At 43.4% G+C, this 15864-nt stretch overlaps 1 protein-coding gene across 1 annotated transcript in view; it reads right to left on the bottom strand.

The window, feature by feature from the left end:
- Positions 1–15864, bottom strand: part of PRKCE (protein kinase C epsilon) — a 491004-nt gene that overhangs the window by 277604 nt on the left and 197536 nt on the right. Inside the window, exon 2 of the mRNA XM_040351558.1 lies at positions 13644–13707. Coding sequence (XP_040207492.1) covers positions 13644–13707 — 64 coding nt within the window. The remainder of the gene's footprint in view (positions 1–13643; positions 13708–15864) is intronic.

Below are 15864 nucleotides of genomic sequence, written 5' to 3'. Positions count from 1 at the left end.
TCACATAAATAGAAGCTGTCTGACAAAGTGAAACACGCTAAAAGATCACAAAAAGCCACAATTTAAAAAAATTCAAGAACATATAAGAAACAAAGTAATGTACATGTATCGGTCTAGGAAGGGTTTCAAAGCCATTTCTAAGGCTTTGGAACTGCAGTGAACCACGGGCGAGCCATTATCCACGAATGGAGATAACTTGGAACAGTGGTGAACCTTCCCAGGAGTGGCCAGCCAACCAAATTTACTCCAAAAGCACAACAACAACTTATCCAGGAGTTCATAAAAGAACCCAGAACATCATCTAAAGAACTGCAGGCCTGACTTGCCTCAGGTAAGATCAGTGTTCATGAATTAACAATAAGAAAGAGACTGGGCAAAAATGGCCTCCATGGGAGAGTTCCAAGGCCACAGCCACTGCTGACCAAAAAACATAAAATCTCACATTTACCAAAAAAACATGTTGATTATCCCCAAGACTTTTAGACAAATATTCTGTGGACTAATGAGACAAAAATTTAAGCGGCCGCCGCGGCGGGGGAGGTGGGGGCGCACGGAGGCACAGGATCGCAATATTGCGGTGGGCCCGCGACAGCCGGTAATTGAGGCCACGGCTTTGCGGCCTTGTGAAGTCCCTCTGTGTCCTTCTGTGAGCTGGCGCCATCTGGTGGTGGAAATTGGCATTACAAGTTAAACAGCAATTCTAAAAGTGTAATTTTTCACTATTTTCACTGCCATATCCTTCCCTCTAATTAGAACCCCCAAACATTATATATATTTTTTATTCTAACACCCTAGAGAATAAAATGGCGATCGTTGCAATACTTTCTGTCACGCCAAATTTGCTTAGCGGTCTTACAAGCGGACTTTTTTTGGAAAAAATACACTTTTTTAAATAAAAAAATAAGACAACAGTAAAGTTATCCCATCTTTTTTTTTATATTGTGAAAGATAATGTTACGCCGAGTAAATTGATTCCCAACATGTCACGCTTCAAAATTGCGTCCGCTCGTGGAATGCTGACAAACTTTTACCCTTTAAAATCTCCATAGGCGACGTTTAAAAATATTCTACAGGTTAAATGTTTTGAGTTACAGAGGAGGTCTATAGCTAGAATTATTGCTCTCGCTCTAGCGATCGCGGCGATAGCTCACGTGTGGTTTGAATACCGTTTACATATGCGGGCGCTACTCACATATGTGTTCGCTTCTGCGCGCGAGCTCGTCGGAACGGGGCGTGTTTTCAGGCTCCTAACTTTTTTAGCTGGCTAGATTCCAAGCAAATTTGTCAAACCCTGTGTATATATATATATATATATATATATATATATATATATATATACACACAGTGGACACCATATTTTCTCATTACCTTTACAGGTCCTGATTATAGTATTATCCTTCACTTATCTCAATGTAAGCCTACCAGTCAGCTCAGACTGATAGGTCAACGCAGGTTCAATGCAATAGATTAAAAACACTTGTTTTTCTACATGCTCTGCTCACACATTATATTTTATGCATGTGATCACACACACAGTGTAGTACCTAGGAGGTAAATGAAGTGTAATTTTGTGACACGTCAATAAAGTTAAAAAAAAAATGCAAAAAATTAAAATGTTAACAATGCATCGCACCACCACAGTACGACACTTCAGCGCTTTGGCATGAGGGCTGATGTTGATCGCTAAGGTACTATGTGGGTGGGGACTGGAAACAGTGCAATGCTCATTTAAACCAAAGGAGGCAGTGTTCCCAGAGACAGAGTTACCAGCAAGACAGCGATTTCTCATAGCATGGTGGCTTATTGTAGTAAAGTTAGAGGATTCTGAGACAAGGGGGGGAGGTTCCCAGCATGGTATCATCCTATTCTAATCGCCTACATCCCAAGATATAGTAGAGGTTTATTTTTTATGACCAGTCCTTTCTCTACATTTTCTGGGCTGTTCTTTCATCAATATACACTATGTATAATATCCATATCATATCTCAGTGGCGGCCCGTCCATTAGGGGCGCCACCCCCTAATCCAATGCACCAGGCCCCTAATCTACATGCAAGGCGCCGGACACGTGGATTTCAATGGGTTTTTTTTTTGTTTTGTTTTTTAAGCAGATTTAACCTTTATATAAAGCGAAAGTTCAGGTGGGTAAACGTCCCTCCATCAAATTTGTGTTCCGTTTTCATTTGTTGACAAAAATTGGAATCGATTTTCGTCATAGTTTTCGTCAATTGACGAAAATTCAGAGTAATTTTTATTTAGCTTTCGTCACTGAAAACTTGCCGCTGATGAAAATGATGACAAAAAGGTTTCCATACCTGGAATTCTTCTTTAAGAAAGAATTAAAGCGGCTGACGTACAGCTACGGCGATTCGCCCAGCAGTGGGCAAATAGGCCCACTGCTGGGCGAATCGCCGTAGCTGTACATCAGCCGCTTTAAGAGATATAGCGCCAATGCGTGTGGCCAGCGACCCGCGATCGCTCCTCAGAGCCACAACGGGGATTTGTCAATATGAACAGACAAATCCCCATTGCTGTTCCTAGTGATCAGGAACCACAATCTCTCTCTACTCCCAGGCAGTCCCCTCCCCCCACAGTTAGAAACACCTCCCCAGGGAACACTTAACCCCTTGATCGCCCCCTAGTGTTAACCCCTTACCTGCCAGTGACATTTATACAGTAATCAGTGTCAGTAATCAGTAATCAGTGGCTATTTTTAGCTCTGATCGCTGTATAAATGTCACTGGTCCCAAAAAAGCAACCAAAAGTGTCCGACCTGTCCGCCACAATGTGGCAGTACTGCTAAAAATCGCAGATCACTGCCATTACTAGTAAAAAAAAAAAAAATAATAATAAAAATGACAGACATATCCCCCATCTTGTAGACACTATAACTTTTGCCAATCAATATACGCTTATTGGAATTCTTTTTACCAAGAATATGTAAAAGAAAACATATTGGCCTAAACCAGTGATAGCGGACCTTGGCACCTCAGATGTTTTGGAACTACAATTCCCATGATGCTCCACTACACTGCAGAGTTAATAAGTATCATGGGAAATGTAGTTCCAAAACATCTAGGGTGCCAAGGTTCGCCATTACTGGCCTAAACTGATGAAGAATTTTTTTATTTTATTTTGGGGATATTTATTATAGCAAAAAGTAAAAAATGTTGTCTTTTTTTTTAAAATGTTTGCTCTTTTTTGTTTATAGAGCAAAAAAATAAAACCGCAGAGGTGATCAAATACCACCAAAAGAAAGCTCTATTTGTGGGGGGAAAAAGACGTCAATTTTATTTGGGTACAACGTTGCACAACTGCGAAATTGTCAGTTAAAGCGGTGCAGTGCCATATCGCTAAAAAATAGCCTGGTCATTAAGGGGGAAAATCTTCCGGTCTGTAAGTGGTTAATGAAATGCACAACAATGGGCACATCTGGATGGGTCCAGAAAAAAAAACCCATCATCAGACCACTCATTTTAACAACAACCTTTATATAGGTTTATATGTATATTAAATGTATTTTATACTTGGTATTTACCTGTAAAAGCCTACTTTGTGTAGACATCCAAAAGCCCTGAGTTGCTGCTGGATGGCGCCATCTTGAATGTGGGGTTAGCAGCCCCAGCATACCCACAGCTGTCACCCAAGACACACTCTACCCCAGGGATGCCCAACTTTTTAAAGGGCCTAAGGCCACTTAAGAGACTTCGTAACCAGTCGTGGGCCACAATGAGCGGAATGGGCAGACGACAGGTCTGTGTCCAATCTGCATATGCAAAGCAGACCAATCTACTCTATGGGACCTCCGATCCAATCAGATAGAAGGGGACAGATCCACTTCTGTTATTTTTTTTAGAAGATCTGATTAGAGGTAGGCAGTTGTAAACGGACAAAAGTCTGTTTACATCCGACACTCCATAGAGGTGAATGGAGGGTCCGATTGGGTCGGACTGGTCATATGAAAGGGGGCTAAGGCTTCTTTTACACTGATGGTCTGTGGTCTATTGCGGCGCAGTGTACCTGTGGTTTTCCCGCCGGTTGGCTGCACTTTGCCATAGACGTGTATTATATCCTGCAGGTGTGGTGCACTTTCTGAAAAGCCACTTGCTTCCTCTACCGCCGGTTTCATTTACAACACTGATGCTCTCGGATGGCAGGTCGGTAATCTGCAATATGGGCTTGCCAACCAGCCATCCCAGAGCAGGAGGTTGCAGGCCACGTCAGAGTGCTCAGCGAGCCACAAGTGGCCCCGGGGCCACTGGTTGGGCACCCCTGCTCTACCCCCGTCACCCCTCCAGCTACTTTATAAAAGGTTATATAGAAAGGTAAGGGGAGGAGCTGTGGAGATGGGCCAGCACAGAGATTAATTAAAGGGTCACTAAAGGAAAAAAATTTTTTTGCTGAAATGACTGTTTACAGGGCATAGAGACATAATAGTTAACTGATTCCTTTTAAAAATTATTAAAAATTGATAAAAAAACAATCATATAATGTGCCTGCAGTGTAGTTTCGTTTTTGCTGTTGTTTGCTGGTTCTCTGATGTACAGAGAGCCACTAGAGGGCAGTCAGCCAATAGAGAGCAGTGATACTTTGTCTAAAACTCCTCAGCACCAATCCAGTTTCGTTTTACACACAATAATCACATTAGTGACCACCGTGAGAAATCTCCCAGCACTGTGGTTATCAGGAAACAGGCAACCAGGAAGTGTCCAGAACAGAGAGGATTTACAGCAACATGAAAGCAAAAACGAACAATGAGGACATGAAACCAGGACTGCAGCAAGGTAAAGGAAGCTATTTAGCTAAAAAAAAAAATTCCTTTAGTGACCCTTTAAACACTCCCAGAAAGGGAAAGGGCTGTATCCCCTGGGGTATAACCGAGTAACCCAACAGGCTGTGACGTGTAAGAACGAATAATCACATTTCCTAGCAAGGGCACACTGGAAGTGGAAAAAAACATTTATAAAAAGGAAAAACATTGCAAGCATGCATTTGAAAAAAAGTAAAAAACATATTTTTTCTGTATTTTTCAATTAAAATATTTTAGGTTGGTGACCGGGGGTCTTTAAAACAAGAATAAAGCCTTTTTAAGGCTAAACATTTTTAACACACACTCCACAAAACCACAGCGAAGCTTAACGCTGCCAGCAATACACAAAAACAGCCCGATCCTCCCGGCTCTGCAACGCAAAGCTGCTAGAACGGCGGAGAAGTAAAGCTCCATAAACACAGAGCCCGTGCGAGCAGCCGGAGATTACCATTAACTATTTGTTAACAACTTGTCACCGCGTTAGATCCGGGTGTAAAACTCACATAACAGCCCGGGCCAGAGGAGCAAAGCACACCAGTTTAGGGGGAGCGGGCGAGCTGGCACAAACACTTCCACAACAGATGGAAGCTGTGAATCAACCACATTACATAACTATCCATTTTATAATTATGTGGTACACCATTCACATCCAAGCCAGAAATTGGGAAAACGCGGCCAAAACAAAAAAAAACCCTCCGAATAATTTGTGCCTGAGGAACAGTGACATGTGACTAAGCTTCCAAGTTCTGAAGCGGATGATAAAAGGAGGTTTCACTTCAAAGAACTTCTCTTAACCACTTAACCCCCGGACCATATTGCTGGTCAAAGACCAGAGCACTTTTTGCGATTTGGGACTGCGTCGCTTTAACAGACAATTGCGCGGTCGTGCGACGTGGCTCCCAAACAAAATTGGCGTCCTTTTTTTCCCACAAATAGAGCTTTCTTTTGGTGGTATTTGATCACCTCTGCGGTTTTTATTTTTTGCGATATAAACAAAAATAGAGCGACAATTTTGAAAAAAATGAATATTTTTTACTTGTTGCTGTAATAAATATCCCCCAAAAATATATAAAAAAACATTATTTTTCCTCAGTTTAGGCCGAGACGTATTCTTCTACGTATTTTTCGTAAACAAAAAATCGCAATAAGCGTTTATTGATTGGTTTGCGCAAAAGTTATAGCGTTTACAAAATAGGGGGTATTTTTTTGTCATTTTTATTAATATATTTTTTTTACTAGTAATGGCGGCGATCAGCGATTTTTTTTTCGGTACTGCGACATTATGGCGGACACTTCGGACACTTTTGACACATTTTTGGGACCATTGGCATTTTTATAGCGATCAGTGCTATAAAAATGCATTGGATTACTATAAAAATGCCACTGGCAGTGAAGGGGTTAACACTAGGGGCGGGGAAGGGGTTATGTCCCTGTGTGTTCTTACTGTGGGGGGGGGGGGGTGGTGGCCTCACTAGGGGAAACACTGATCCCCTGTTGTATGAACAGAAGATCAGCATTTCCCCCGTTGACAGGACCGAGAGCTGTGTGTTTACAGATCGCGTGTGCCCGGCGGCGATCGCGCCCGCCGGGCACATGCACGGGAGTCAGGGGGCGAGCGGGGGGGGGGGGGGCCCTAGTGGCCGCTCGAAGAGCTGACGTTATACTACGTGCTCTCGCCCAGGAGAGCCGACCTGCTGCCGTAGAATGATGGCGGCTGGTCGGCAAGTAGTTAAAGCTGAAGGTTAGGTATGGATTTTATAGCATTGTTACATTGGTCCAGTTTGGTTTGTGATGGATTAGGTAAAATGCCCATTTTTCTTGTACAAAGAGTTTTATTGAAAAAGATACATCAACAAACAAAAAGAGTACAAAAGAGAAAAAGACTGTGGTGGACACAGCATAAGGTATCAAACATCAGAACAAATAGTCCGTAGACCTGAGATCAATCCGGCACCTAGGGATCCAAAAGCGAATCCAGAAAACCGGCAATACAATGTCCTCAACTCCAGTAGCCTGCTAAATTAACCTAATGTCGGCTTAGGTGACATACCGGCTAACACGCCGGGGCAAATGTAGAACTTAAAAGCAAAGTTGCTATACGATACACAACATTACCAAAATATAAAAAAAAATAAAAAAATAAAGATATTAAATAAAATAACAAACCAAAAATTAAAATTCAAGCAGGCACATAGCAGAGGATATCAGTTTTTCAAAATATAAAATAAATAATGCATCCTGTGTCCAGGGCCGACAGGACCAGGCCCGAGGGCCCAAGCCACAAAGAACAAAGAAAGAGAGGATGAAAAGAAAGAGAGTCCACTAGATAGGTTGCATGAGCAAGTAGCAATGAAGAGAAAGAGGAAAAGAAATAGAGAAAAGAAAATAGAAAAATGAAAGAAAGAAAAATAGAAAGAAAGAAAGAATGAAAGAGAGAAGGGGGTCCACTGGGCAGGGGGAACAGAGACCTATCAAAGAGAAAGTAGTGTTGGGTTAAATCGTGAAGGGTGGTTGTTAGCCACCCAGGGTTGCCATACCCTGAGAAATTTATCGTGGGTATCTGCTAACACAGCAGTGAGTTTCTCGTTAACCATAATATCATTAATGCAGTTTTTAACTGCTTCGAAACTGAGAACCGGGGTTTTCCAGGCCCTTGCAATGATCAATTTAGTTGCAGTAAAAACATGCGCCGCCAGCTGGCGTTCAGGGCGGAGAAGCTCCGTGATCGGTTTCCATAAAAGGGCCTCAAAAGGGAAAATGCCCATTTTTATACACTTTTTTCTATGCTTACAAAGTCTATATTTTTTGTATAAAACAAACTGCTTTCTTATTCCTTGCTCAAAATAGCCGCTAGCAGCACCCCCTCCCATCGAGTGAGGAATGTGTAACTAAGATGGTGCCTCCATCCAGGACTACACCCAAGATGATGACACCTAGATCCTGGAGGAAGTTCACCTTACATGGACATGACCAATCAGAAGCTACAAGTATCCAGATAACGCTATGCTAATGATGCACTTGTTCACAACACTAAATCGCTCACCTATAAAACCCCCATGCACCTAGACGCATTAAAGGAAGTGTTAAGCCAAATGATCAGACCAGTGGTGATAGGCAATTTCTACTTTACTTAACAATGAAATTCAACAAATTGTACAGGAGATCATGTGAACACGGGAATACAGTACAAAACATTAAAGGGGTTGTAAAGACAAAAATATTTTCCTCTTAAATTAAAGTCTGACAGTAGCTGATAAAGTAAAAAGTAATGTTTTGCATTATAACTAGTTTGATACCTGTTGAAATCAAGCTGTTTTATTCACCTCCAGCATTCCTGAATCATTATTCTCACTGACTTCCTGGTTTGCGGTGCGCATTCATTCTTGCTACATCACAGCCTAATGGGAACTACAGTTCCCATTAGGCTTAGCCTCCATGCCTGTGAGGGATAAGAGAGCATCTTCACGCAGGGCTGTAGTCATAGGGAGGGGGTGAGCACATTCTGCTTTCCACCATGCAAAACGGCTCAGATGCTGGTGGAAAGCAAGAAGAGGAGTGACAGGAAATGGCATTTTCACACCTGGATTACTGTATTTTGGAGGTCAAAAGGAAAAACGAGCTAAGCGAGATTTAAATGCCCTAGCTTACAGCAATCAATTGATCTAAGAAAAAACAAACCTTTAGTGTTCCTTTAATATGAACGGTAAAGGAAAAAGGATATAACAACTATACTGCAGTTCTACTAACGTCCACTAGGTGGGCAGCAGTGTGTTCTGAGCTCAATCTACAGATAGAATAGAGAGCTAGAGAATCTCACGTGTCCAAGATAGTAATCGTTCAATCAGCAGACTGTGAGCTGAGTGGACCGCCTGTTGGCACAGACTTCAAACTGGCGCTGCTTGCTACTTGCTTCTGTCAGGAGGTTCTGGTGGCTGCAGATAGGGCCAAGCCACTTCATGAACAGCTTCCCCAAATGGACCGTAACAGGGTCCTCTCCAGTGACTAGGGCTTGGAAATATGCTGCGTGCTCTTGTGTTCACTGCTGGTGGCCCGCACACCAGGCTTAACGGGGGGGGGGGAGGACCCAGCGCCTGGGAACAGCTCACTTGCCCAGTCACTGCTGTCCCATCAGGCAGGATCTCTCTGAGCAGAGGAAGCTGGGTGAAGCTGACATTTATATCCCCTGGGCGTGTCCAGGAGCTCAAAAGGATTGTGGGGAGTTGGGTTAAAGGAACCTGCACCGGAATCTGGACAAAGAGGCATCCCACTACAGAAGTAACACATATCTGAGCACAGTTTCAGTGTGGTTCTTCTTGTGCAACTGCATGCACTAAATCATATAGGCCTAATCAGGACGGGGGCAGATACTCACCAGACGATTAGTCTGATCCAAAACAGGTTCAACGTAAGTATGTATGAGCTATCCCTTTGGAAGCTGGAGATCACTGTTGTAGGCATCATTACTACATTAAATTGCCATGTCTTCCAGGGGTAGTGCCGAGTGGCTGTCCTGTGGCGTTTTGAACACAAGAGGTCCACTTGCTCGGAACTGGCACCCTTAACAGAACACATTGTATTTTTTTTTCAGTTAATGCAAGACGTTCTCTCATTAGATGGGGTGGAGAGTTGTGGAGGTGACCCCACAGTCGACACTTATTCCAATCAGAGAACACCTTGGTGGCAACTGGCAAGTTAAACTCACTACCTACAAGGCTCTGTGAGAGAGAGAGACTTGTAAAGCGCAACACATGCGAACTGAATCGCCTCTGGGCGCTGTATCCATTTCATGGGTAAGGAACCCCTTGACCTCAGAAGAGATGGGTTTTAATCTTTCTCCTGAAGGCCAAGTGGTCCGACTCCAGTCGGATGGTGGTTGGTAGTGCATTCCACAGGCGAGGTCCCTGGACTGCAAATCTTCGATCTCCTTTGGACTTGTATCTGGCCTTGGGTATCTGGAGGAGGTTTTGATTGGTGGATCGCAGAACGCAATTGGGGTTATGGGCTTTTATTTTTTCGCATAGATATTGGGGGGCGTTGCCTTGAATACACTTATGTATTAGGCAGAGTGCCTTGAAAGTGATTCTGTCTTTTACCGGCAACCAATGAAGGGATCTCAGTGAAGGTGAGATTGATTCCCATGGTTTTTTCCCAGTCACTAGTCGAGCGGCCGTATTTTGAACGACTTGCAGACGAGTGATTTGGTATTTGGGGAGTCCTAGATAGAGGACATTTGCGTAGTCGAGTCTGGAATTGATGATTGTTCCCACCACAACTGCAATGTCCTCTTTCGGGATAAAGGGCGTGAGTCTGCGCTCTGCGCTCTGTGCTTAAACCATCTCCTCCCATGATGCCGGATAGCTCCAATTATCTTGTAGCCGGAACTTTGAGGCAGATGTCCGGAGGAATAAATCAAAAGAAGCCTGGATCTACCGCATAAACCGACAATCCGTATGTATAACCTTATAAAGAGTCGCTCAACCAATCACCATATGCCGATCACATATGGAGCAGTCCACGTGACCAAAAAAGAAAACAAAGAAAATAAAACCTACCAAGGAGGTCACTACTGCAGAGCATCATGGTTGAATAAAAATATATTAGTAATTAGTTTATTAGTAGAAATAATATATACCCCATACAAACTTTCAAGTGAAAAAAATCTTCCAAATTACATTAAAAAAGACAACGTTGTCTTGGGGGTCCGGAGAAGACAACTGTCTCTGGCATACAATGACAGGGAGGGACTTGATCAACAGAACAGAAGCACTGGTGGCAGCCAGGCAAGTAACAGAATGGAGAACTTGGACCCCAATGGCCAGCTCACCGCTCTTAGTCCTGACCGGGCCACCCTAAGCCCCATGCCAAACAGCTAAGTGGGCTGCTAGGGTAGTAGTTCTGCCACGAAAGTGCATAAACCACAAATTAAATTGCCAATATGTCCAGTGAGTGCACAGTAGGACTACTCTCCTTTGAGGCCTGGGTGCACCGCATGGACTGCACACAATAGGGTTACGTCAGCGATTTCCATAGTTTAATGGATCCAACCAGGGTCAGAATGTGTTAGGAGCTAATGCCATGTTGCATTCATTTAATCACTTAACATTATTCTAACTAAAGACTGTGGTTTGACCACATGCATGGACGGCCATCATTAGGAAAACAAAACAAAAACAAAAAACCACAATACATAAATGTATGGCATTTTGGTATAATCACATGGACAGAGGCCTAATTGTGGTATGTGGCTTCCCATATGCAAATGACTGAACCAAGAACTTTGCATTTATTTATATTTATACCCAGTTTTTATAGCTTACTCAAACCCAATACTTTAGTTTTGATTAGCGTAGGTTCCATATTTCTGTCTGTGACCTCAAGTGGGAGGGAAATTCTTTCCCTTCATGTTCCTATGACACCTATAAAACAAAAGGAGGTGCCAATGCCATTGGGACAAGAAGGAACGGACAGCAACAAAAAAACAAACACTCTCAATATATTTTAAAGCTGAACATACACAAGTAGAATTCTGTTAAACAGTTTTCGTTGTCAGAATGTTTTTTTTTTTTTTTTATATATATAATCTTTAGTGGGGTCAAATCAACATTTGTTTTCGACTGCAATGATGAGAAAATTGGAAGGAGCAGTATGAAAATGTTTTCTCAAATGTACCAATTTCTATCTGTGACGAAAGACTTGACACCTTGCTTAGGTCTTTCAACTATCAACAGTGCCTCCTGCCCTCCAAACCGTTCCAGCAGACTGAGAGCCAATACCAGCCTTTTTAACCCAAGCATTGTACACAGACAAGATGTTGGGATAATAAGGAAAGACTGTTTATTGAATAGAAATTTAGGTTTTTATACACTTCACAACAGGGGCAGTTACCACATGAACAATAAAACCAAATATTTACCCAAAACATCACACAATGGTTTGATAATAAAGTAGAGTTGATGCAAGGCTAATCACTACATGTAGTATCCTCCAAAAGTTAGCCAACAGACCGTAACACTAGGTGACTCAATTAACAATGGGAATGCACACAAGAGACCTACTTAACAATAAACACATACCAAACCCCCAACCCACCCCACCTCAGACTATCCTGCAACAGTCTAAAACAGTCTATGAAACGAACTCTAACAATATTCCAGCAGTCTGAAAAGGTGGAATTAATTTATCTTCATAGATTTCTTAAGGGATATTGTTGAAAAATATCTCTGTCCCAAGTGAAGGAGCCTCTCCAACCCAGTCTGAAGGAGAACCACCACATTTCCTCTCACCATTAACCTGTAAAGGAATAATATTACACCTTTCCATCCACTCCAGAAGGAATGTTTTATTGTCCTTATTCAGAGAACTAATCCAAGCCTCACTCTCGGCCTTCATCACATTGTTCTCCATCATTGTAGAATGATCTGCTCTCTCCTTGGGCCAAAATCAGTGGGTAAGAGGCTTGCACATAGTCCTCTCCAAAAGCCCCTGTCCTGGTTGGGTCTGTCACACTTCCAGTGTACGTGTTTTTAGTCTGGTAAAAGCCATGTATTTCAAAATCTAATGTTGAAAACCAATAAAATGTTGAGCTAATTTCGAACAAAATTCAAATGTACTAAATGCTTTAACCAGTTAGTGACCGCCCCACGCAGATATACTTCTGGGGCGCGCGCTCCCACTATGATTGGACACAGCAGGTGCCAATCAGCGGGACCGGATGTCCGCCGGGACCCGCCAATCGTTCCGGAGATCAGTCTACCTGTTTAAACATGGCAGATCGCTGTTCTCTGAGACAGGAGAGGGGGGCGGCAGAATCAACAACACACCCACCCCCCCCCCCCCGGCGGTGTGGCACTAGAAAGCACTGAAAAAGCACCCACCCCCTGCGGACAGTCCGGCACTTAACCGCTCGTGTGGCGGAGCTGTGGTGTCCTCTCCTCCTCTCTTGAAGCTCGGAAGCAGCTCCGGTGTCCGCTCCTCCCGCTTCCTCCGCCGTGTGTCTCCTCTTCCGCCAAAGCGATAGGCATCCAATAGGATTGCCTGACGCTTTGGCCAATTGGGAAACAGGTCTCACAGACCTGCCTCCTGATTGGCAGGGAGGAACTTTAGTGTGATAATAACGAAAATTATTTTGCTAGTCACACAACTGGGTGGCCTCGGATCGCAATGCTCTGCGCCCCAAGCCCACCCCTTTTTTAGAGCCTCTGGCTCTAATCAAGTGCTAAAAAAAAAAAAAAAAAAAAAAAAACACCCCGCATTGGAATCCACGGTCCGGCACCACTGATATGTAGAATAGGGGGCCGAGTGCATGGATAGGGGAGGCAGCGCCCATGTGTCCTCTCTGGATGGGCCGCCGCTGAGTGGGTCCCTCACCAGCAACAATAGACCCCACTGTAAAAATAGATCCTTTAGAAGCCAGTATCAATAGACCCTGCAGCACAACCCAGCACTCCTTCCCATTACATACAGTCAGTGCTGGAGGTGCACATGTGAAAAAAGCCCTTTTTTCACATGTATGTAAGGACACCCCAGTTTGTAGCACCTGTTAGGACATCAATCTACAGATGGTGGTTAGACCTTACAGGAGAGAAAAGTATTTTTATGCTTGATGCGTGAGAATCTGCAGCTGTGATCACTACAAGCATCCAATGGAAACATTTTATAGTCCTGAAACTCTGTGGCCTGGCCTGGTTTGTATTATTCACTAAACAGGAATGAACAAGACCTCATCAAAAACGATTGGGTCTGCTCCAAGATCCCAGCCTGCATATGGTCCACAGGGGACTGAAGCTGGAGATCCTTTCATAAAATAGCTATAAACAAGTGAACTATTTGCTTACCTTCCCCTGAGGAGCCAGAGAGATCTATTACTACATATAGTCTTCCTTCCGGTTCCAGGTCAATCTATGAATGACACAAAAACAGAGAAAAGGGTATTCATTATCGGTTCAAAAATCAGTAAAAACCAGTAAAAGTACCATCACAGATGAGAAATGACATGTGTACACTACAGTGCCAATAACACTTACAGTACGGGCAAGGAAATTTCTGCAGTAGGGCTCATTGACATTTGCACTGGTCCACCACAGATCACTTTTCAGAGGACGGTACAGGAGTGGTTGACAGGCATTCAGAAAGCGATAATGAGAACACCGAGCAAGGTATTTTTTAATGGGGATACCCATACCACAACTGCAAGTCTAGTACAGTACAACTTTGCTTTATAAGTAACTTGGTTTGAGAGCGTTTTGCAAGACAAGCAATCTTTTTTAATACATTTTGACTTGATATACAAGCGATGTCTTGATACAAGAGTAACGTCATGTCACAACTTAGTATAAAAGAGAAGAGAGGCGCCTCTGAGTGTAGCGATATGGTTACATTTAATGACGGTACTACATTTAGCAACTTACATGGTTGATAAGTAAATCATACACATCAAAGTATGCAGGGATCCGGGGTAAAGCTGTAAACATAGATCATCCTCTGCACCGCCATCTACGTCATATATTCTATACTGCGCTCCACGAGCACTTCAAGCCTCGCTTTCAGATCGCTCTACTGCAGGGTAGTCCCAGTCACGAATGCAGACTGCCGCGATGAGAGCCGGCGGTGCGGAGGACCATCTATGTGGACAGCTTTACCCCGGATGCCTGTACACTTAGACCCCTTTCACACTGGAGCGTATTGCAGGCGCTATAGCGTTAAAAATAGCGCCTGCAATACGCCCTTAAAAATCTGTCCCCATTCACTCCAATGTGAAAGCCAGAGGGGCTTTCACACTGCAGCGGTGCGCTAGCAGGATGGTAACAAAAACCCTGCTAGCCGCGTCTTTGGAGTGGAGAAGGAGCAGTGCGTTTACCGCTCGTCCACCGCTGCTGCCCATTGAAATCAATGGGACAGCGCGGCTATACCGCCCGCTGGGTGGTTGTAACCCTTTCACGGCCACTAACGGGGGTGGGGGGGGTTAATGCGCCCCGCTAGCAGCCGAAATGCGCCGGAAATCCGTCGGCGGTATAAAAAATAGCGGCGTTTTACCGCCGACGCTATGGGCGGCACAGTGTGAAAGGGCTCTTAGAGGTGTCCATTTTAATCATCAACTACGTGAGTTGCTACACTTAGAGGAGTCCCTCTTCTCTTTTCTACACTGTAGAAAAGAGAAGAGGGACTTCTATTCCCCTTAGGTAGGCTTCCATTTGTGGATGGACATTTAATGGTTACACAACCCTTCACATTGCTATAATCTTTTCATATGGACTATAAACTGAAAGACCTATGAATAAAATGGTTGTGGAACGAATCATTCAAGATTCCATTATTTCCTATTGGGAAATTTGCTTTGATATACAGTAGGGATCGAAAGTTTGGGCACCCCAGGTAAAAATTTGTATTAATGTGCATAACGAAGCCAAGGAAAGATGGAAAAATCACCAAAAGGCATCAAATTACAGATTAGACATTCTTATAATTGTTCTATTTTAACCTCATCGGTCCACAGAACTTGTTTCCAAAATGCATCAGGCTTGTCTATATGTTCATTTGCAAAGTTCAAACGCTGATTTTTGTGGTGAGGACGTAGAAGAGGTTTTCTTCTGATGACTCTTCCATGAAGACCATATTTGTACAAGTATCTCTTTATAGTGGAATAGTGTACCACAACTCCAGTGTCTGCCAGATCTTTCTGGAGGTATCGTGCAGTCAAACGTGGGTTTTGAATTGCTTTTCTCACAATCCTGCAAGCTGTTCTGTCTGATATTTTTCTTGGTCTTCCAGATATTGCTTTAACTTCCACTGTTCCTGATGACTGCCATTTCTTAATTACATTCTGAACAGAGGATATTGACATCTGAAAACGCTTTGCTATCTTCTTATAGCCTTCTCCAGCTTTGTGAGCGTCAACTATTTTCAGTTTCAGTTTTCTAGACAACTGCTTAGAAGAACCCATGGAGCTGATTGTTGGGGCAAGGTCAGATGAGTCTGGGCATTTAAAACCTTTGAGATTGAAATCACCTGGTCTTCCCAGACGACGATTGAGAACAATCCATGACACTGGCAGGTCTC

This window comes from Rana temporaria, chromosome 4 (assembly GCF_905171775.1).
Source record: "Rana temporaria chromosome 4, aRanTem1.1, whole genome shotgun sequence".
Classification (NCBI taxonomy): Eukaryota; Metazoa; Chordata; class Amphibia; order Anura; family Ranidae; genus Rana; species Rana temporaria.
The sequence above is the reverse complement of the archived record's forward strand: the minus strand, read 5'-3'. Positions and strand labels throughout refer to the sequence as shown.